The sequence below is a fragment of the Sus scrofa genome, chromosome 9 (genome assembly GCF_054392235.1).
Source record: "Sus scrofa isolate SSC_HxYL_T2T_F1_AM1 chromosome 9, Sscrofa_HxYL_maternal_Yorkshire_Landrace_v2.0, whole genome shotgun sequence".
Taxonomy (NCBI): domain Eukaryota; kingdom Metazoa; phylum Chordata; class Mammalia; order Artiodactyla; family Suidae; genus Sus; species Sus scrofa.
Window position 1 is genome coordinate 11526668 of NC_139391.1, and position 23271 is coordinate 11549938.

General features: G+C 38.0%; 1 protein-coding gene across 6 annotated transcripts in view; it reads right to left on the reverse strand.

Annotated features, from left to right (window-relative positions):
- LOC100525597 (glycerophosphodiester phosphodiesterase domain-containing protein 4-like) overlaps nt 1-23271 on the reverse strand; it is a 164574-nt gene that overhangs the window by 26478 nt on the left and 114825 nt on the right. For 5 of the 6 annotated variants that reach the window (XM_084975438.1, XM_084975440.1, XM_084975439.1 and 2 more), the window contains 2 exons: nt 21153-21374; nt 13656-13810 (listed from right to left, as the gene is read on the reverse strand). In XM_084975438.1, coding sequence (XP_084831564.1) covers nt 13656-13810; nt 21153-21374 — 377 coding nt within the window. The remainder of the gene's footprint in view (nt 1-13655; nt 13811-21152; nt 21375-23271) is intronic. The other variant, XR_014814766.1, reaches the window with a different exon arrangement.

A 23271-nucleotide genomic window follows, 5' to 3' on the forward strand; every position in this document is an offset into this window, starting at 1 on the left:
TGTAGATATGGTACTTACTTCCTTAAGAACATCTACCGTCTTCTACTCTAGCTGCTCTCCTATCAGTCTTCTTTACTTGACTTTAAGAAAATTAAAAGCAGACATTATTGCCTTACTCCTCTCTGTATATCCAGGACCTAGCATAATACTTGCCTCATAAATAGTTAACTGAAGGAATAAATAAATAAATACTGATCTGATAAATATTTACATTTCAAATAAATAAAAGAGGTTTTTTTCCCTTTGGCTGCACAATGGCATATGGAGTTCCCAGGCCAGGGATCAGAGCCACAGTCGAGACCCAAGCCAGATCCCTAACCCCCCATGCCAGGCCAGGGATGGAACCTGTGTCCCAGCACTGCCAAGATGCCACTGATCCCATTGCTCTACAGCGGGAACTCATCAAATAAATAAAAGAATTTTTTTAAGCACCGGGTAGGGGAAATAGAACCCAAATTTCCCTGTGCACTAAATGCCAGTAGATATTTATGTATTATGTATAGAGCCAGAAAGAAAATAAGTAGAAGAGTATCTAGTAATTCTAGCCAAGTTGTCATTTTCAGGGAAAACTTCTCACGTCATATGGCATGTAAGTCCCTTCAAAAATTTTTGTCTTAACCCTGGAAAGGGTATAACATATGAAAACAGCTCCATAAAGCCTAAGTTTGAATCCATCTTTGTCTTGTACTACTTTGATAAGTTCTTAGGCTCAGTGTATAAACTGATTCTGAAGTAAAATAATACTATCACCTTTGCAGAAGTGCTTATAATTAGTTACCCAGTATGTTAGAATTGTCTTTAAGACAATTTTACAGATCACCTAAAGATTAAAAACAACAACAACAAAAAAAAAGAAATGAGGAAATAATAGTCAAAAGCTATTTTAAAGTTTTTTGAAACCAACACACAAAAACCATTCATAATTTCTATATATTGATAATGAACCTATAGAAACTGAAACACAATACCACTAAAAATTATTCCAAAGAAAAGCAAATACTTAGGTATAAATTTAAAAAAAACAAGCACAGAATTGTTAAGTCATAAACTATAACGCATTGAAGAAAGTAATCAAACAAGCTTTTAAAAAGTGAACAGACATATGTGTTTATGAACTGGAAATCTCAATATCATAAAGATGTCAATTCTCCTCTCACTGACCTGCAGGATTAATGCAATTCCTATCAAAACACAGGTAAGGGAGTTCTCATTGTGGCAGTGGGTTAAGAATCCAGTTTGTCTCTGTGATGGCTCAGGTCACTGCTGAGGCATGAGTCTGATCTCCAGTCCACTGCAATGGGTTAAGGATCTGGTGTTGTCACAGCTGTGGCTTGGATTTGATCATCGCCTGGGCACTTTCATATGCTGCATGTACAGCCAAAACAAAAACAGAAACAAAAACATGCCAGCAAGGTTTTTTTGTGTAGTTAGCCTAGCTGATTCTGAAATGTATATGGAAAGGCACAGCCCAAAATTTAACTAAAATGATACTGAAAAAAATGGAATAATGTGAGACTCACCCTACCCAGTATTAAGGCTTATTATATAGCTAAAGTAATAAATGTGGTATTAGAGAAGGAATATAGGCCAATGGAACATAATTAAGCCAGAAACACCCACACAAATATGTCAAAGTGATTTCTGACAAAGGTGCAAAAGTAATCTATGGCATAAGGAGAGTTTTTTCAACAAATGGTACTAGAGGCACAGGCAAAAACCAAAAAAACCTCAATCTAGGAGACCACTGTGGCTCAGTGGTAACAAACCCAATAGGATCCACGAAGAACCCCTGGGCTTGCTCAGTGGGTTAAGGATCTGGCATTGCTGTGAACTGTAGTGTAGGTCACAAACATGTTGCTGTGGCTATAGTGTAGGCCTGCAGCTGTAGCTCCCATGTGACCCCTAGCCCAGAAACCTCCATGCAGGTGCGGCCCTAAAAAAAACAAAACAAAACAAAACAAAAACACAATCTACACCACACACCCACACACTTCATATAAAAACTGACTCAAAATGGATCACAGACTTAAACACATAGTGTAAAACTATAAAACTTTCAGAAAATAAATAGGAGAAATCTTTGAGACCTAAGGGCTAGACAAAGAGTTCTTAGACTTGACACTAAAAGCATAATTTACAAAAGGGAAAATTGATAAGTTAAAGATAATCAAAATTTAAAAAATTTTTGTTTTGAGGAAGATTCTGTTAAGGAGATGCTACAGACCAGAAAAAAACTGGGACAAAATATTTGCAAACCAAATATCTAACAAAGGACTATCTTTATAATATAAAATAACTCTCAAAATTCAACAATAAAAAATTAAGCAATTAAGGGAGTTCCCAATGTGGCTCAGTAGTAACAAACCTGACTATGACCCATGAGGATGGGGTTCAATCCCTGGCCTTGCTCAGCGGGGTTAAGTATCTGGCGTTGCCATGAGCTGTGGTGCAGGTACCAGACACGGCCCAGATCTGGTGTTGCTGTGGCTGTGGAATAGGCCAGCAGCTGTAGCTATGATTTGAATCCTAGCCTGGGAATTTCCATATGCTATGAGTTTGGCCCTAAAAAATATTAAGAATAGTTAGAAATAATATGAAAAGACATTTCACTGGAGAGGACAGATCATTGGCAAGTAAGCACATGATAAGATGTTCAATATTATTATTCAATAAAGGATTGATGAGTTCCCGTCATGGTACAGCAGAAACAAATCCGACTAGGAACCAGGATGTTGCAGGTTCATTCCCTGCCCTCACTCAGTGTGTTAAGGATCTGGCATTGCCATGAGCTGATAGGTCACAGACACAGCCCAGATCTGGCATTGATGCGGCTCTGGTATAGGCCAGCAGCTACAGCTCTGATTAGACCCCTAGCTTGGGAACCTCTATATGCTGTGGGTGCAACCCTAAAAAGGTGAAAGACAACAACAACAAAAAATTATTACTCAACAAAGAACTGAGGAGTTCCCATTGTGGCTCAGTGGTAACAAACCTGACTAGGATCCATGAGGATGCGGGTTCAATCCCTGGCCTTGCTCAGTGGGTTAAGGATCTGGTGTTGCTATGAATTATAGGGTGGCTTGCAGTCAAGCTCAGATCACTCCTGTGTTGTGGCTGTGGTGTAGGCTGGCAGCTGCAGCTCTGATTCAACCTCTCTTCTGAGAACTTCCATACGTTGCAGATGTGGCCCTTAAAAGCCAAAAAAAAAAAAAAAAAAAAGACCCAAAGAATTAAAAATTAAAACCATAAGAGCTATCACCACATACCTATTAGAATGGCTACTGTAAAAAAAAAAATGATGATGCCAAAAACTATCAAGGATACAGAACCTCTGGATCATCATATATTGCTGGTGGGAATGTAAAATGGCACAGACCCTTGAAAAAGTTTGGAAGTTTCTTATAAACTAAATAAAAGTTTATATAGTTTATAAAGTTCCTTATAAAGCTTTTAAAATGATGATTTCCCAGCAACTGCATTCTTGGGCATTTACCCCTTAGAAGTAATAGTTTATATTCACAGCAGGGGATTCTGGGAAGATGATAGGAAAGAAGCACCAGGAACCTGTCCACATGTATACAGTAACTGCACAGCAAAATCTATCTAAGGTAACTATTTTGGCACTATAGCGTCTATTGAAAGCTTGCAGGGAAGTTTTAGATAGTAAGTTATGGTTAACTCTGGCCACTTTCAGCAATTAGAAAGGTAGCATTTCCAATTTCACACACCAAGCCCCATTGTTCCTGGAGCTGCTCCTGGAGCAGCTTGCATTGGGCTTTTGGGAGCCAGTGTGGGCTAAAGGGTCACTATCTTCCAAATATTGGTGATTTGTGCTCTGATCACTGATTGTTGCGTCTGACCACAGATGTGGACAGAAAGAGGAGGGCAGCCACTGCTGCCTCCCTCACCACCCCCATTGTTGCAAAGCTCTCCTTTTACCACTAAAGTGACTTCCATTGTATTTAAAAGACTAGAGTACTTTCCTTTCCATATTTCATTTTTATTTTCCCCCCTTTTGGGAGCCAGACTTTAAAGATTAGAACATTCAGAAGCAATCCACTGGGATAAAGGAAAAAATGGGAGGGTAGGAATAACATGTACACACTACTATATAAAATAGATGATTAATGAGAATTACTGCATAGCATGGGAAAACCTACTCAATAGTTTGTAATAATCTATATGGGAAAAAATAATGGATATATTTATAAGTATATTTATATTTATAAGTATCACTTAGCTTTACACCTGAAACTAATCAATATTTAAGTCAACTATACTGCAATAAAATTAAACTTTTAAAAAAGCAACTGCATATATAAGGAAAATTACAACATGATCAAGTATGCCTTGGGAAAGGCATATTAGAGACCTAAGAAGAATTTAAGCTTAAAGCTCAGGCTGACTGTTAGGCACAGAGACAGCCAACAAACAAACAAATAAGCAAAAAAAGGCAAACCTAGGGATGAGGGAGAATCTGACTTCCAGAGTAACCAGATTATTAGATTCCAATGTCCCATTTTCAGCAAAGAAATCACAAGGTGTACAAAGAAACAAGAAAGTGGGGTTCCTTCAAAAGAAAAAAAAATAAAACCTGTCCCTGGCAAAGAGCTGATGGCAGATATACTAGACAAAGACTTTAAAAAAAAATCTTAAAGATACCAAATGAACTAAAGGTAGATGTATAAAGTTAAAAAAATACATGAACAAAATGGAAATATTAATGAGACAGAAAACCTAAAATATAACCCCCAAAATTCTGGAGCTGAAAATTACATGAACTGAAATGAAAAACTGACTATTAATATTTCAAGGTAGATTTGAGTGGGCAGAATAAAAAGTGAACTTAAAGACAGGTCAATAGAAATTAATAATTCTGAGGAAAAGAAGCAAAAAATATTGAAGAAAGTGGAGCAGATTTCTGTGAGACACCATAAAACAAGTCGGTATATGCATTACTGGGGTCCAAAAAGTAGAAAAGTGAAAGGTATAGAAAGAATATTTGAGGAAATAATGGCTATAACATCTCAAATTTGTTAAAAAATATGAATATAAATATCCAACCAACTATAAGTAATAGCACCCAAAGAGATCCACTCTATGACACTTTATAATCAAACTTTCGAAAGCCACAGGCAAAGGAATAATCTTGAAAGCACTAAGAGAGAAGCAGCCTGTCACATACAAAGGATCATCAGAAGATTTCTGATAAATTCTGCAGGATAGAAGACAGTGGGCCCACATATTCCAAGTGTTAAAAGAAAAAAAAAAACTGTCAACCAAGATTCTTATATCCAGTGAAACCTGACTTTCAAAAATAAGGAGTGCTGTGGGGAAGAACAAATCTGACTCACCCGACTCCATGTGAGATCTGGTTCTCTTACTTTAACCTTTGTCTTCTACTGCTTTTGCTACAAGAATATTGCCTATAGCCTGAAATATATAGACAGCCCATTCTCAAGGCTCTGACCTTTAAAGATATAATATATTTCCATTTATATGGGGAGAAAAATAACTGCATAACAGAGAATAACATTTGTCTTGGGCATTTTTAGGACCATTGTAACCTGGCTCATGAGGACAGATGTAAGAACAAAGGGATCCTACACCAAGAAGTTTACAACAGCCAACCACATCCTCTCTTTTAGTACAAAAGAAACCTAAATTTTAACTTGGGTAAGATGTTTCTTTGGGACTAGTCTGCCATCTTCTCAGTCTGCTGGCTTTTTGAATAAAGTTGCTATTCCTTGTTCTAATAGCTCAACTCATCATGATTTGACCTACATGAACACCTGAAAGAACAAAGGATTCATATACTAAGAGGCTTGCAACAACCAACCACACTCCCTCTCTTTTTAGTATAAAAGAAGCCTAAATTCTAACTTGGGTAAGATTGTTCTTTGAGATACTAGTTCATCATCTTTGTCTGCTGGTTTTCTAAAAAAAGTTGGCAAGGCCCCAACAACCTGTCTCTCAATTTGTTGGCTTGCTGTGCATTAAGTGATATGAGCCTGGACTTGGTAATAGGAGGAAATAAGAATTCCCAAACAAACTAAAGCTGAGGGAGTTTGTACCTACTAGACTGGCCCTGTAGAGAGTCCCCCACGTGAAATAAAGTCACAAGACAGTAACTCAAAGCTATATGGAGACATAAGGATCTCAATAAAAGTAGATACATAGTAAATATAAATGCTAGTAATATTTTAACAATGTACCTAGCTTCTTTGTAACTGTATTACTTATTTTCAATATAATTTAACAGACTAAAACATCTAAAGGAAAAAACAATCATTAGTCTAAAAGCTCATATTATTACAAATGGTTTGGTTTATCATTCAATATGTTGGTTTCTTCATAATTTGAGAAACTACTACATTTAGAAAATTATTAGTTTATGTTTTAGGGCACATAATCCACAAAGATAAAATTTTCTGATATCAAAAAGTGAAAAGCAAAGGACTGCAGCTGTAAAGGAGAAAAATTATTGCATGTTATTGAATTTAAAATAGTATAAAATCAATTACAGTGTAATAACTTCAGAATGGTAAGTGTATTTCCCATGGTAATCAAAAAGAAATTAAGTATAAAATAGAGTTTAAAAGGATTTTAATGTTTCACTATAAAAAAAAACTAAACTTGAAAAGAGTAAGGCAGTAAATAAGAGATAAAAACTATAAGGTACATAAAAATAACAAATTAAAATGGTACATATACACAATGGAATATTACTCAGTCATTAAAAGGAAAGAAATAATGGCATTTGCAGGAACATGGATGGACTCAGAAATTATCACGCTAAGTGAAGTTGGTAAGACAGTAAGACACTAATATCATATGCTACCACTTTCATGTGGAACCTAAAAAAAGGACACAATGAACTTCTTTGCAGAACAGATACCAACTCACAGATTTTGAAAAACTTCTGGTTTCCAAATGAGACAGGTTGGAGGGTGGGGGGATGCACTGGGTATTTTGGATGGAAATGCTATACAATTGGGTTGTGAGGATTGTTGTACAACTATAGATGTAATAAAATTCATTGAGCAATAAAAAAATAACAGATGAAAGAAACAAAGTAATGAATACAGAAATGACAGAAGCAACAATATGACAACAGTCCCTCCCCTTATCAGTAATTACTTTATATGTTAATAGATTAAACTCTCCAATCAGATACAGAGATTGGCAGATCTCATAAAGACACATGTCCCAACTTTACCATGTTTACAAGAAAGTCGTTTTAAGATCCAAAGCACAATCAGATTGCAAGTAAAACGGTGGAAAAGTTATTCCTTGCAAATGCTAACCAAAAAGAGCAGGGGTGGCTATATTAATATCAGACAAAATAGATGTTATATCAAAAAAGTTTACATGTGACAAAGAAGGACATTATAGTTTAATGAAAGTTTCAATACAGCCAGAAGACATAATAATTATAAACATTTATGCACATACTGCAGAACAGCAAAATTTAAAAAGCAAACACTGATTGAATTGGAGATTTTAACACCACACTCTCAATGTGAGAACAACTAGATAGAATATAAGCAGGGAAACAGAGGACTTAACACAAGAAACTAACTACATGTAACAGACATACACAAAACACTCAACCCAACAATAATGGCACACATATTCTTCTCAAGTGTACATGGGACATTTTCCAAGGTAGACTGTATGTGAGGCCACAAAATCTCAAAAAAGATAGGTATCAATCAAAGTATCTTATCCAACTACAACAGAAGAAAGTTAGAAGTCAATAACAAAAGGAAAACTGGAAAATTCACCTATTTGTGGAACTTAAATGACAAACTTTCAAGCAACCAATGGATCAAAACAGAAATCACAAGGCAAATTAGAAAATACTTAGATACGAATGAAAATGAAAACACCAAAATCCATGGGATACAGAAAAGTGGTGCTGGGGTGGGGTGGAGGATGTATAGCTATAAATGTTTACATTAATTTTTAAAATCATGAACTATCTCAAATCAACAACCTAACTTTAAAACTTAAGGAAATGGGAAAAGAAGAACAAATTGAACCAACATAGCAATAGGAAGAAAACAATAAAGATTAGAGCAGACTTAAAGAAGAGAAAACCAATAGAGATAATCAAAGAAACCAAAAGTTAGTTGGCTCTGAAAATATCAACAAAATCAGCAAGCTTTTAGCTAGATGTACTAATAAGAAAAAGAGAAAAGATTCAAATGACTGAAATCAGAAATGGAAATGGGCACATTATTACCAATTTTATAGAAATATGAGGATTCTAAAAGAGTACTTTAAGTAACTGTATCCCAACAAACTGGATAACCTAGATGAAATAGACAAGTTCCTAGAAAAAAGAAACCTACCAAAACTGAATCAAGATGAATTAGAAAATGTGAATAGATCTATTAGTAGGAGATTGAATCATTAACCTAACTCTCCCCTCAAAATAAAAATCCTGGGCCCAATGACTTCACTCTGAATTTCACCAAACATTCCAAGAACAACAAATACCAACCCATTAGGACAGCTACAATGAAAAAACAGAAATCAACAAGGATGTGTTAATGTGGAGAAACCAGAACATTTTTGCCCTGTTTTTACGGCTGCTGTGGAAAACTGTACAGTGGTTCCTCAAAAAAAAAAAATTAAAAACGGAACTACCATATGATCCAGCAATTCCACTTTCTGATATATATACCCCCAAAGAATTAAAAGCAGGGTCTTTGAGACATATTTGTACAACCATATTCAAAGCAGCATTATTCACAGGAGCTAAAACGTGGAAGCACCTCAAAAGTCCACCAACCAATGACTGGACAAAGCAAACTGTGGTATATACATACACATAAATATTGTTTTAAAAGTGAATATGATTCTGCAATGGATGGATCCAACGGGGTGAATCTTGAAGACATCATCCTAAGTGAAATAAGCCAGTCACAAAAATACAAATATTATATGATTCCACTTGTATGAATCAAAATCATAATGATATAAAGTAGAATGCTAATTGCCACAGCTTGGGCTGGGGATTTACGGGGGTTCATTGTTTAATGAGAAAGTAAGTTTACGAGATGAATTGTTAGGTAGGTTTATGGTGGTGATTATTGCTCAACATAATGAACGTATATTAAAACCACAGAATTTAAGGCTGGTGGGCAGGGCCGGGAGTCTCCTAGACTGATGGTTGGATATGGCCCATGCTCCTCTCAGGTTGCTACTTTTGATCTGGGTCCTTTGGTGTGTGGGATTTTGTGTGAACCCTTTAAGAGTGTAGTGTTTCCTACAGTCCTCTGCATCTCCCAAAAAGAGGACTGAGATGGCCCTGGAAGACCTCAGCATCACAAGATGGAGAAGTCAGATACCAAATCATCAGGAAAGGCCACGTGTAGTTGGCAAACCCATTTGGACTGTGATGTAGTTAAGAATAAACATTCAAAGTGATAAAAGGAAAAAACCTACAATCAAGAATACTTTACACAGCAAGGGTCTCATTCAGATTCGATGGAAAAATCAAAAGCTTTACAAACAAGCAAAAGCCAAGGGAATTCAGCACCATCAAATCAGTTTTACAGCAAGACTAAAGGAGTTTCTCCAGGTATAAAAGAACAGGCCATAACTAGAAACAAGAAAATTACAAATGAGAAGGTTTACCAGTAAAGGCAAACATACACTAAAGGTAGAAAATCACCCACATACAAATATAATATCAAAGCCAGCATCATGAAAAGAGTATGATAGCAGGATATTGGAAAGGCATTTGAAATTAAGATCCAGAAACTTGGAGTTCCCATCGTGGCGCAGTGGTTAATGAATACGACTAGGAACCATGAGGTTGCGGGTTCGGTCCCTGCCCTTGCTCAGTGGGTTAACGATCCAGCGTTGCCGTGAGCTGTGGTGTAGGTTGCAGACGCGGCTCGGATCCTGCGTTGCTGTGGCTCTGGCGTAGGCCAGTGGCTACAGCTCCGATTTGACCCCTAGCCTGGGAACCTCCATATGCCGCAGGAGCGGCCCAAGAAACAGCAAAAAGACAAAAAAAAAAAAAAAAAAAAAAAAAAGATCCAGAAACTTAAAATAATCTAGGATATCCATAGACTCTAATATCAAAACTTCATGATAACTGCAAACCAAAAATCTACAATAGAGAATGTGAGGTTTATCTGGCTGCTACATGTCACCCCCATTGATTGCTAGCATTGATTCGGCTGACCTGGCTGGCTAGGTGGGTGTCCCCTTCCTCCCTTACTGCTCCATGTGCATGCCTCCCGAAGCTGCGTGCTCAGCCGAAGAGGACGACCATCCCCGAAAGAGGAGGATCGTTCCTCAGTCAAGGGTATACAAATAGCTGCACTCCCTAGCTAGAACCTCCAAACAAGCTCTCAAAAATCTACAACAGATGCACACACAAATAAGAAAAAGCAATCCAAACACTGCACTAAAGATAGTCATCAAACAACAAGAGGAGTTCCCGTCATGGTGCAGTGGTTAATGAATCTGACTAGGAACCATGAGGTTGCAGGTTCGGTCCCTGCCCTTGCTCAGTGGGTTAACGATCCGGCATTGCCGTGAGCTGTGGTGTAGGTTGCAGACGTGGCTTGGATCCCACGTTGCTGTGGCTCTGGCGTAGGCGGGTGGCTACAGCTCTGATTCGACCCCTAGCCTGGGAACCTCCATATGCCACGGGAGCGGCCCAAGAAATAGCAAAAAGACAAAAACAAAACAAAACAAAACAAAACAAAAAAAAAGAGAACAAAGAGGAAGGGAAGAAAAAAGACCAACAAAAACAATTACCACAATGGCAACAAGAACATACATATCAATAATCACCTTAGGGGCGTTCTCATTGTGGTGCAGTGGAAACGAATCTGACTAGTATCCATGAGTATGGGGGTTTGATCCCTGGCCTTACTCAGTAGGTCAGCAATCCTACACTGATGTGGCTTTGGCATAGGCTGGCAAGTGAATCTCTGATTCAACTCATAGCTTGGGAACTTCCATATGCCACGGGTACAGCCCTAAAAAGCAAATATCATCATCATCTCACTAAATGTAAGTGAATGGGGGGGGGGCGGTGAAGAGAAGATGGTGGAGAAGTTAAGACATGAGGCTTACTTACTCCCACAAATACACTGAAAATCCATCTACGTGTGGAATTACTCATACAGAACATTTGCTGAATGCTGACAAAAGACCTCAGGATTCTCACAGAGCAAGAAAAACTACAAAACTGGGTAGGACAAAAGAAAGAAGAAAAAGAGAGAAAATAAGAAAGGAACAGGATGGGACCTGAGCCCCTAGGAGGGAGCTGGAAAAAGGAAAAGCTCCTGCACCCTGGGAAGTCCCCTGCCAGTGAGGAGATCAGCCAGGATAGAGGAGGAATGACAGAGTACCGGAGGAGAACACAGCAACTGGTATGAAGCAGTTACAATGGAAAAAGCCCTACACAAACAGTCAGTGCTACTGCCCTGCAATCCCAACTCTACACTGGTATGGGCAGGGGTTGGGAACTGAAACTCTAGCTTTAGAGATCAGACTCAGAGAGAGAGCTGGGGCTGGTTACATTGGAAAAAACTGGGATTGGCCACACAGAGACAGCCTGGAGGGACTGAAGTCTAGAGTGACCACATCTGAGGGTGTAAGCAGAGGAAACCTAGTTTGGCTTGGAGGCTAGGTGCCAGTGTTGGAATTGTTGGAGAGAAAGGGTAGGATCAACCATTATAGTTTTATTCCTGGTGCATGCTCCCAGGCAGCAAGACACCAACTGCTCCAGCTCCAGGAGCCGCCTGGGAGCAGCTACTGCCTAGCCACAGCTGGGGAACAGCCTCCACCCTTGGGGCTACAGAGCATGCAGACCAGGTAGAGGTAACAGGGATAGCACATGCCCTTTGAGACACCAGGGCCATTTGTGCTGATTCTGCAGTCACTCTGGCCACCCACTGGGCCATTCGTGGCTCTCTACCCACCCATCAGGCTGTTTGTGACTCCTGGGACTTTTGTGTTAGTTCTCTGCCCAGGCAGGTGAATGCGGAAGTGTGTTTGGCCAGAGAAGCTGATAATGGCTTGGTGCATGGGTAAAGTGATCACAGAAACAGTGCAAATGTCCCAGGAGTCACAAACGGCCCAGTGAGTGGGTGGAGTAATCTAGGGAATAGCACAAGTTCTGCAATACCTACCAGTGGCTGGGCAGGGGACTAAGGAAGAGGCATACATTGTGTGGCTGTCCAAAGGAGCCAATGAGGGACCAGTCAGCACATGTTCTGCTCTGTGGCAGCTACAGGGAGCACTCTGCACTGGCTTGGCAGAGTTTGGTCATGGGGGAGGGATGGTAGGAACAGTACAGGTTCAGTACAGAGAGCCTTTTAGTAAGTTAGGGAGCAGCCCCTGCCATTGGGGCTACAGAGAATGCTCCCAAGAGGGGCCAAACACAGGGAGGGATCATTAAAGCTATAAACAGCAGTCTTGAGAGACTCCCCAGAAAAGGAGGCGACAGCAGGGGAAGCTGCTGATGTTTCCAGCTATAGGAAATGGACCTGAGAGCTACCTGGTAGCAGGAGGGGTCACAGGAGCCACTTTTGGCTCCCCCACTCCCACTGTAAGAGTAATCCCATGAATTGTTTACCACTGCCATTGCTCTCACAGACCTCAATCCTAGCAGCCAACAGGCTCCAGGAGAGGTAACATGATATTGCCGTTCCCATCAATTGTTTGGGTACACATGAGCTGCTACCACCTGCTGCTGCATCTACATGCCTGCTGTCAAGGGGACAATAAACATAGAAGGTTAGACATTATGAGATGACAAAGAAATAGCTTTCAGACAAAGTAACAAAAAAACCCCACCAAAACAATTAAATTAAGAGGAAGTAGGCAATCTACTTAAAAATGAATTCAGAGTGATGATAATAAAGATGATCCAAGAGCAATCACAAGTATTGAAATTGAAACTGTGATTAAAAAACTACCAAAAAACCCAAAGGCCAGGATCTGATGGCTATACAGGGAAATTCTATCATACATTCAGAGAAAAATTCCTATCTATTCTTCTGAAACTCTTCCAAAAGATTGCAGCAGAAGTATTACTCCCAGGCTCATTCTATGAGGCCACAGAATTCTATCAAAATTTATAGATTAGTGTTACCATCATTATGAAACTATTCCAAAAATTGCAGATGAAGGAACACTCAGAAATTCCTTCTATGAGGAAACCATCACCCTGACACAAAAACCAGAATGATACCCCATAAAAGTAAATTACATCCAATTCACTCATGAATATAGATGATTAAGTTATGTTCTTAGTTATTCCTGTACAAGATCTGGATATCTGGATCACAAAGATATTTATGAGGTACTGGCATCTCTCTGGTAATGGTAGAGGAAATCAATTATCACATTATTTAAAAAGAAAAACACCAAGCATACAGAAAAGTAGATTGAATGATGAGAGACTGGAGAAAGGGCTGAAGATTATGTTCCAGATCAGAGTCTAGAAATGTTTGTTGGCAGAGGGAGGGAAGGGTCAGAAGAGGAAAATTGGGAATTCTTAAAAGCCACACACAGAAATCCTGATAGGAAAGGGGGAACATAAGTAGCTTGGCTGGGATGCAGATTTTGTGTAAGTAAGGCAATACATGCTGAGAGAGGCAAGGTCAAACACTTACCTCAACCCATTGTAGTACAATCTCTTGTAGTCAACATTTATTCTAGTGATATTTTGTTTTGCAAGCTCTTCAAGGGTGTAAAATGTGCCCACATGCTGAAAACCAGGAGCTCTGTCCTTGATGTAGTCTCTCTCAGAACCTGGTAACCAAGCAATCTGCAAAGAGAAAAAGGAAGTGTTTCAGCAGATAATAAGCTGTCTGGGTACAAAGAGTCCCAAGTAGAATGGGTGGAGCCCCATTTGGGGTTAAGTACAATCGATAGGGAGGAAAGACATCCTAGCCCTTGTTGAAAGAGTCAACCTGGGAGAGACGGGGAAAAGATGACAGAGTAGTAGGATCTGAAGCTCACCTACTTCCAAGAGTGGCCCAGCAAAAGGAGAATGGTGGAATGGTGCCTGACCTCACAGCTACAGAGAGTGCTGCCTAGCAGTATCTAGGGAGCAGCCCTGTCCCTTGGAGCTATTAAGAGAGCTCCCAAGAATTACACAGCAAAGAGTGACCTCAGGAATGGCACCTGACCCCACGGCTACAGAGAGTGCTTCCACAAGCTGACTAGGAAAGAGAGGAACCTGGGGAACAGTGTCTAACCCCACAGCCACAGAGAGCAGTACAGAGAGCCTCCTTGACATAGGAAGGGACCATAGGAATAGCTGCTGATGTTGCCAGCTACAGAAAATGGTTCTGAGGGCAGCCTGGTTATAGGGAGGTCATGAGAGCCCCTGATGCCCCCCCCCCCGACCCCCACCTCCACTACAAGAGCAGCCCAATGAATCATGAAAAACTGCCACCTCCCCCAAGGACACCATCCCTAGCTGCTGGACTCCAGGAGACACATTGAGATATCGCTGCTCCCATCACATGCTCTGGGTACATGTGAGCTGCCACCACCCCACAAAACTACAGGATTGGACACCAGCTGCTATATCTACACACCTGCTGTCAAGTGGATCACAAACAAAGAAAATTAGACAATATGAGAGGACAAAGAAATGGCCTGCAGACAAAGGAATAAGATAAAATCACACACACACACACACACACACACACACACACACACACACACACACTAAATGAAGACAGGTAATCTACCTGAAAAATAATTCAGAGTGATGATAGTAAAGATGATCCCAGATATCAGAAAAAGAATGGAGACACAGATTGAGAAGTTACAAGAAATGCTTAGCAAAGACCTAGAAGACTTAAAGAATAAGCAAACTACAATGAACAGCATGATATCTAAAGTGAAAAATACACTAGAAGGAATCAATAGCAGGATAACAAAGGCAGAAGAACAAATAAATTCGGTGGAAGACAAAGTGGTGGAAATCACTGCTACAGAAAAGAATAAAGAAAATGAATGAAAAGAAAGGAGGAGAATCTAAGAGACCTCAGGGACAAAAATAAACATACCAACATTTGTATCATAGGGGTTCCAGAAGGAGAAGAGAGAGAGAAAGAGCCAGACAAAATATCTGAAAAGATTACAGCTGAAAACTTCCCTAATGTGAGAAAGGAAACCCTCACTCAAGTTGAGAAAGCACAAAGAATCCCATAGGAGATAAACCCAAGGAGAAAAAGATCAAGACACATACTAATCAAACAAACAAAAATTAGATACAAAGAAAAAATATTAAAAGACACAAGGGAAAAGTAACAGTGATATACAAGGGAATCCCTGGATGGATAACAGCTGATCTTTCAGCAGAAACTCTGCAAGCTAGAAGGGAGTGCCAAGATATATTTAAGGTGATGAAAGGGAGGAATGTAGAACCAAGAACAAGTACCCAGCAAGGTTCTCATTCAGATTTGATGGAGAGACCAAAAACTTTTCAAAAAAGCAAAAGCTAAGAGAATGCAGCATCTCCAAACCAGCTCTCCAACAACTACTGAAGGAGCTTCTCTAGGCAGAAAAGAAAAAGCCACAGTTGGAAACAAGAAAATTATAAATGAAAAAGCTCACTGGCAAAGACAAACATAATATAAAAGTAGAAAAATCACCCACTGACAAATATAGTATCAAAACTAGCAAGCATGAGATTATGACAAATGCAGAACACTGAAAATGCATTTGAAATTAAGAGACCAGGAACCCAAACCAATTCTGTACACATACAGATGGTTATATCTAAATCTAATGGGAGCCACAAACTAAAAACCTATAATGGACACACACATAAAAAAGAAAAGGCAATTCAAATTCAATACTAAAGAAAGTCAGCAAATCACAAGGGAAGACAACAAAAGAAGAGAAGGATAAAGACCCAAAATCAAGAAAATGCAGTAAGTACATACTTATCCATAATACAAATGGATTAAATGTGTCAACTGAAAGACACAGTCTGGCTAAATGGATACAAAAACAAGACTCATATATATGGTGTTTACAAGAGACCCACTTCAAATCTAAGGACATACAGACTGAAAGTGAGGGGATGGAAGTGTATATTACAGGCAAATGGAAATTGAAGGAAAATGAGAGTAGGAATACTCATATCAGACAAAACAGACTTTAAAATAAACAAAGTCACAAGGGAAAAAGAAGAACACTACATAATGGTCAAAAGACCAATCCAAGAAGAAGACATAACAATTATAAATACATATGTGCCCAACATAGGAGCACCACAATATATAAGGCAACTGTTAATAGCCATATAAGGAAAAATTGACAGCAACACAATGATAGTTGGGGACTTCAACACCCCACTTACATCAATGGACAGATGATCCAGACAGAAAATTATCAAGGAAACATAGGCTTTAAATGACACCATAGCCCATACAGACTTAGCTGCTGTTTATAGAACATTCCAGCCAAAGGAAGCATATACATTCTTTTCAAGTGCACAAGGAGCATTCTCCAGGACAGATCACATCTCAGGCCACAGATCAAACCTTTGTGAATTTAAGTAAATTGAAATTATTTCAAGCATTTCCTCTGACCACAATGTTATGAGACTAGAAATCAACTACAAGAAAAAAATAGCAAAAAGCACAAACACCTGTAAGCTAAACAATATGCTGCTAAACAACAAATGGATCACTGAAGAAGTCAAAGAGGAAATAAAAAGGTAGAGACAAATGACAATGCAGATAAGACAATGCAAAACCTGTTGGTCATAGCAAAAGAAGTTCTGAGAGGGAAGTTTATAGCAATATGAACTTAACTCATGAAACAAGAAAAATCTCAAATGAACCTAAACTTACACCTAAAGCAACTAGAGAAGGAAGAAGAGACAAAGCCCATAGTTAGCAGAAGGAAAAAAACCATTAATATCACAGCAGAAATAAATGAAATATAGACAAAGAAAACAATAGAGAAGATCAATGAAACCAAAAGTTGGTTCTTTGAAAAAATCAACAAAATTGATAATCCTTTAGCCAGACTCATTAAGCAAAAAAAAATGGAGAGGGCTGAAATCAAGAAAATTAGAGATGAAAAAGGAGATGTTACAATTGACACCACAGAAATGAAAAGAATCATAAGAGAATACTCTAAGCAACAATATGCCAATAAAAGTGACACCTAGAAGAAATGGATAGATTCTTAGAAAGGTTTTACCTTCTAAGACTGAACCAGGAAGATACAGAAAATAAGAACAGACCAATCAAAAGTACTGAAATGGAAACTCTGATTAAAAAAAAAAAAAACTTCTGAAAAACAAAAGTCCAGGACCTGGTAGCTACACAGGTGAATTCTCGCAAACATTCAGAGATTTAACATCCATTCTCCTGAAAATCTTCCAAAAAAATTGCAGAGGAAGGAACACCCCCAAGTTCATTCTATAAGGCCACCATCACCATGATACTAAAACCAGACAAGGATACAACAAAAAAAGATAACTACAGGCCAGTATCACTGATAAACATAGATGCAAAAATCCTTAACAAAATATTAGCAAATGGAATCCAATTATATATCAAAAGGATCATACACCATGATCAAGTGGGATTTATCCCCAGGATGCAAAGATTCTATTTCAACATCCACAAATCAATCAATGTGGTACACCACATCATGAAACTGATATATAAAAACCATATGGTCATCACAATGGATACAGAGAAAGCTTTTTGAGAACATTCAACACCCATTTCTGGACATTGAAGGAACCTAACTCAAGATAATAAAAGCCATATATGACAAACCCATAGCTAACATCATTCTTAACGGTGAAAAACTTAAAATAATTCTGCTAAGATCAAGAACCAAGACAAGTATGACCACTTTAAACACAGTTATTTGAGAGTTTTGGAAGTTCTAGCAAGGGTAATCAGAGAAGAAAAAGAAAGAAAAGTAATCCAAATTGGAAAAGAAGCAGTAAAACTATCACTCTTTGCAGATGACATGATATACATGGAAAATCCTAAAGAACATTACCAGAAGACTTAAACAAATTCGGTAATGTTGAAGGATAAAAAATTAATACAGAGAAATCAATTACATTTCTATATACTAATAATGAAAGAGCTGAAAGAGAAATTAGGGAAATCATCCCATTTATCATCACATCAAAAAGAAGAGAATAACTAGAAATAAACCTACTTACAGAGATAAAAGACCTGTACTCTGAAAACTGTAAGAAGCTGATGAAACAAATCAAAGACAATACAAACAGATGCTTTTGGATTGGAAGAATCAATGTTGTCAAGATGACTATACTACCCAAGGCCATCTACAGATTCAATTCAATCCACATCAAATTATCAAGCACATTCTTCATAGAACTAGAAGAAAATATTTAATTTTTTTTAAAATTTTTGTCTTTTTAGGGTCAGACCCACAGCATACGGAGTTTCCCAGGGTAGGGGTCTAATTGGAGCTACAGCTCCCAGTCTACACCACAGCCACAGTAACATGGAATCTGAGCCACATCTGACCTATACCACAGCTCAGGGCAATGCCAGATCTTTAACCCACTGAGTGAGGCCAGAGATCAAACCCACAACCTCATGGTTCCTAGTCAGATTCATTTCTGCTGCACCACAATGGGAACTCCAAGAACAAAATATTTTAATTTTGTGTGGAAACACAAAAGACCCCAAAAATCCAAAACAACATTGAAATAGAATAACCAAACCAGAAGAATCAGGCTTCCTGACTGCAGACGATACTACAAAGCTACAATAATCAAAACAGTATGGTACAGGCAAAAAGACAGATTTATAGAACAATAGAACAAAAGAGAAAGCCCAGAGATAAATGAATACCTGTATAGTCAATTCATCTAGGACAGAAGAGGCAAGAGTATACAATGGTGAAAAGACAGTGTTCAATCAGTGGTGCTGAGAAAACTGAACACCTACATGCCAAAGAATGAAATCAGAACACTCTCTAACACCATACACTAAAATAAACTCAAAGTGGATCCAAGACCTAAATTTAAGACCAGACAATATAAAACTCTTAAAGGAAAATATAGGCCACAAACTTTTTGACATAAATTGCAGCAGTATCTTTTGGGATCCACTTTATACAATACTGAAAATAAAAATAAAAATAAAAATAGACATGTTGGACCTAATCAAACTTATAAGCTTTTACACATCAAAGGAAACCATAAAAAATACAAAGCACAGAATGGAGGGAAATATTTGTAAATGAAGCCACTGACAAGGGATTAATCTCCAAAATGTACAATCATCACTTTCAGTTCAATATCCAAAAAACTAAACCCAATCCAAAAATGGGAAGGAGACATAAATAGACATTTCTCCAAAGAAGATACACAGATTTACAAAAAGCACATGAAAAGAGGCTCAACATCACTAATTATTAGAGAAATGCATATTAAAACTCAATGAGGTACCATCTAATACTGGCCAGAAGGCCACTATTTATAAGTCTACAAATAACAAATGCTGGAGAGGGTGTGGAGAAAAGGGAACCCTCCTAAACTGATGGTGGGAATGTAAATTGGTACAACCACTATGGAAAACAGTATGGAAGTTCCTCAGATAACTAAATATAAAACTACTATATGATCCCACAATCCCACTCCTGGGCATATATCCAGAAAAATCTGTAAGTCAAAAAGATACGTGCACCCCTATGTTCACTCTAACACTATTCACAATGGCCAAGACATGGAAAAAATCTAAATATCCACTGACAGATGAATGGATTAACATGTATACAATGGAATACTACTGAGCCATAAAAAAGAATAGATTAACACCATTTGCTGCAACATGGATGCAACTACAGATTCTCATATTAAGTGAAGGAAGTCAGAAAGAGACAAATACCATATGATATCACTTATATGTGGAATCTAAAATATGGCACAAATGAATCTATCTACAAAACAGAAACTCACAGATATAAAGAACGTACTTATGGTTGCCAAGGGGGAGAAAGTTGGATGGACTGGGAGTTGGGGTTAGTAGATGCAAACTACAACATTTAGAATGGATAAGCAATGAGACCCTACTATATAGCACAGGGACCTATATCCAATCTCTTGGGATAGAAAGTGATACAAGATAATATGAGAAAAAGAATGTGTGTGTGTGTGTGTGTATATATATACATGTATACACACACACACACACACACATATATGTGTGTGTATTAAATGTATATAAAACTGGGTCACTTTGCTGTAGAGCAGAAAATGGCACAACTTTGTAAATCAGATTCGCTTTAATAATAAAAGAGTCAACCTGGCCTAATATTATCTAATGATATCGGGGCTTTCATCAGGGTTGTTCTGGGGCTATTTTCTGAGTTAACATCATGGGGCTTTCATCAGCGTTGTTCTGGGGCTTTTGTCAGTGTCGTTCTGGGGCTATTTTTCGAGTTAATATCATAGGACAAAAGGTCCACCGTGTCAGCACACCAGCCACAGTGGATGAGGAGCTGGTAGGTGTGGATGAAAGGTTAGAATCATAACGATATCCTCTGGCTGATGACGTTAAACATTATCTTTGAGAGGGGTCACTTCCTTCCAACAGAGAATGCTATTGTGACTCACAATTGGAAATATTTCTATTTGCAAAAAGACACGTATTCATTTCACTCACTGCATTCTTTCCTGTTTGGAGAATTTAAGACATTTGGAATGAAGAGAGTTCTGAAAATCATGATGAACAAATCTCTGCTCAAATAGGAATTAGCTGTTCTTTATATATCATTAATGAAACCTAGGCTTTGAAACCTCAGTGTTCAGGACCTTTCTAATAGCTCTACAATGGTGATGGTGCAGGTCACATCATACAGTATTACACAATTCCCTTTTAACAGAGTGGTGACATTTCATTTGGTCTGAAACAGCAAAATGTCTCAATGTGTTCTCCTACTGATGTAAATTTAACTGAGTCATTCTTAGATTGTCACCTGTACCTGTATAATTAACCAATTCCATGTCTACAGGGAAGAAAAATATATTTAAGGGTCCCAGGGAGACCTACAAGGTAGGTGAGGTTCAAATGCTATGCTCTTGAAAAATGCTACCCACTTCCCAACCTCTACCATAACTACTGAGACAGACATACCAGATGTTGTTCAATTTGAGAGTCAAGGATCTCGCTTACTACAAGATGGATATACGAGTATCTGGCAGGATGTCTTGGTGGAGGGGCATTGAGATCAAATATCACCAGTTTTTTTTCCCTCTGCGCAAGTTTCAATAATTCCATGAGCTTTGGAATCTTCTGTTTACTTGCTTTTTCTCTATCAGCCTCTGATAGGCGCTTCATATGGTAAAATGGTCTGATCTAAAAATAAATACATCGGAGAAAACATTCGCTCCTATTAAAAGCATTTTCCAATTCTCCTATTCTTTAGCCCCAGAGCGAGCCCTATGTTGGTCCATGCTGGTCCATTATCATTCACCCCACCAGGCTCTCTCAAATACTGATCCTAAGATAAGAGTTGACAAGGAGAGAAATTAAATATAATCTCCAGAGGTAACTATGGTATTTGGAATGATTTATTCTATACATTGAACCTGTTATATTTGCACTGAAGGTCCTTCCTCTTCTTGTTTTGCTTGAACTTCCTTTCCAATCATTTTTTTCTATACCCTGAGGTAATACAATCACTTTCCAGCCACACTAGTTTCACACATATTCACCTTTATAGTTTCATGTAATGAAAAGAAAATCAGCTTTGGCTTCAGAATAAATTAGATTCAATCCCAGCTCTATCATTCATTTGCCTTCTTTGCCATATCCATCTGTTAAAATCTTGTCAAAGCTGTAAAGTTCAGTTTAAATGATACCTCCTTCATGAAGCCATCTTCAAATATTTCTGAATTAAAGAGGCTTTGATGGTATTAAACACCAATGGCTCATTTTTATATCTCTTTAATTAACACTATTTTCTATACTTATTTGTAAATGTCTTAAATCAGGTTCAAGTCCTGGCATCATATCCTTCTTACTTTGTAATGTTGGTAAAATCATTTAAATTCTCAAAGTCTTCATTGTCCCAACTATAAGATGTGGAAAGGGAAGAATAATCTATGTGCTTTTCATTATTATTTTGATGATTAAATACTATAAAATATTTACTAGGTCCAGGAACATGTCTGATACATAGAAAAGTGCACAATTCACAACAGTTCCCTCGCTGTACTGCTTCTACTGAGTATAACTTTCTCACAGAGGGAACTATCATTTTTTTCTTTGTAATACACAGCATTTCACCAATACCTCAGTCCACATACATATGGACTGTATTATAGGCTATATTAAACTTAGTAGATGGCTTCTTTTATCATAATTTGCCAATTTTGATCATTTGTTGGTGAAGTCAGTGGCAAAAGTTGTCTCTCAGGAGAAGAAAACTAGCTATCACACATTTTCTCAAGATTCAAATAATCTCTTTTTTTTACACATATTTACCTTCATTCATATTTCACCTTTTCTATTTTTTCTCCTTTCCATCCATCCATCCAGCACCTAAGCAAGCTGCCTTTTCTCAATTTTTTTTTCTCAGAAAAAATCACCTTGCACAATATCCCCATGCTAGACTAGAAGGCAGATCATCAGTGTTGAATTAAACCATGGTCTATATATGAGCTGAGGTCAATAATTAAGTGTTTTCTTAACCCTAATGACAACAGAAATTTGCTTCAGAATTTAAGATTTTGTTAGACTTTACCAGTTCTAGACCAAATATTTCACTTAACTGTTACATCTTCACATTGGGGAAAATAGTGGGAAAAACTGGATGGGAAAGATCAAGACAGGATTTAAATACCTCACCTGTGCATAATTTCTAAAATGTCCTTAAACGGAAAAAGGAATAGGAAATTCACTATACAAGGACATTTGTGGAACCTTTCCTCTAAGGATAAATTGGACAAAAAGTCAAAATAGCAAAACTGTAAAGATTAACAGGAGCATTTAATACTAGATTCCAAATAAAAACCATATGATCACCTCAATAGATGCAGAAAAACCTTTGTCAAAGTCCAACTCCCATTTCTGATAAAAAAAAAATCTCCTGAAACGGACATAGAGGGAACCTACTTCAACATAATAAAGGGCATATATGACAAATCCACGGCTAATATCATTCTTAATGGTGAAAAACTACAAGCATTTCTGCTAAGATCAGGAACTAGACAAGGATGTCCACTTTCACCACTGTTATTCAACAGAGTTT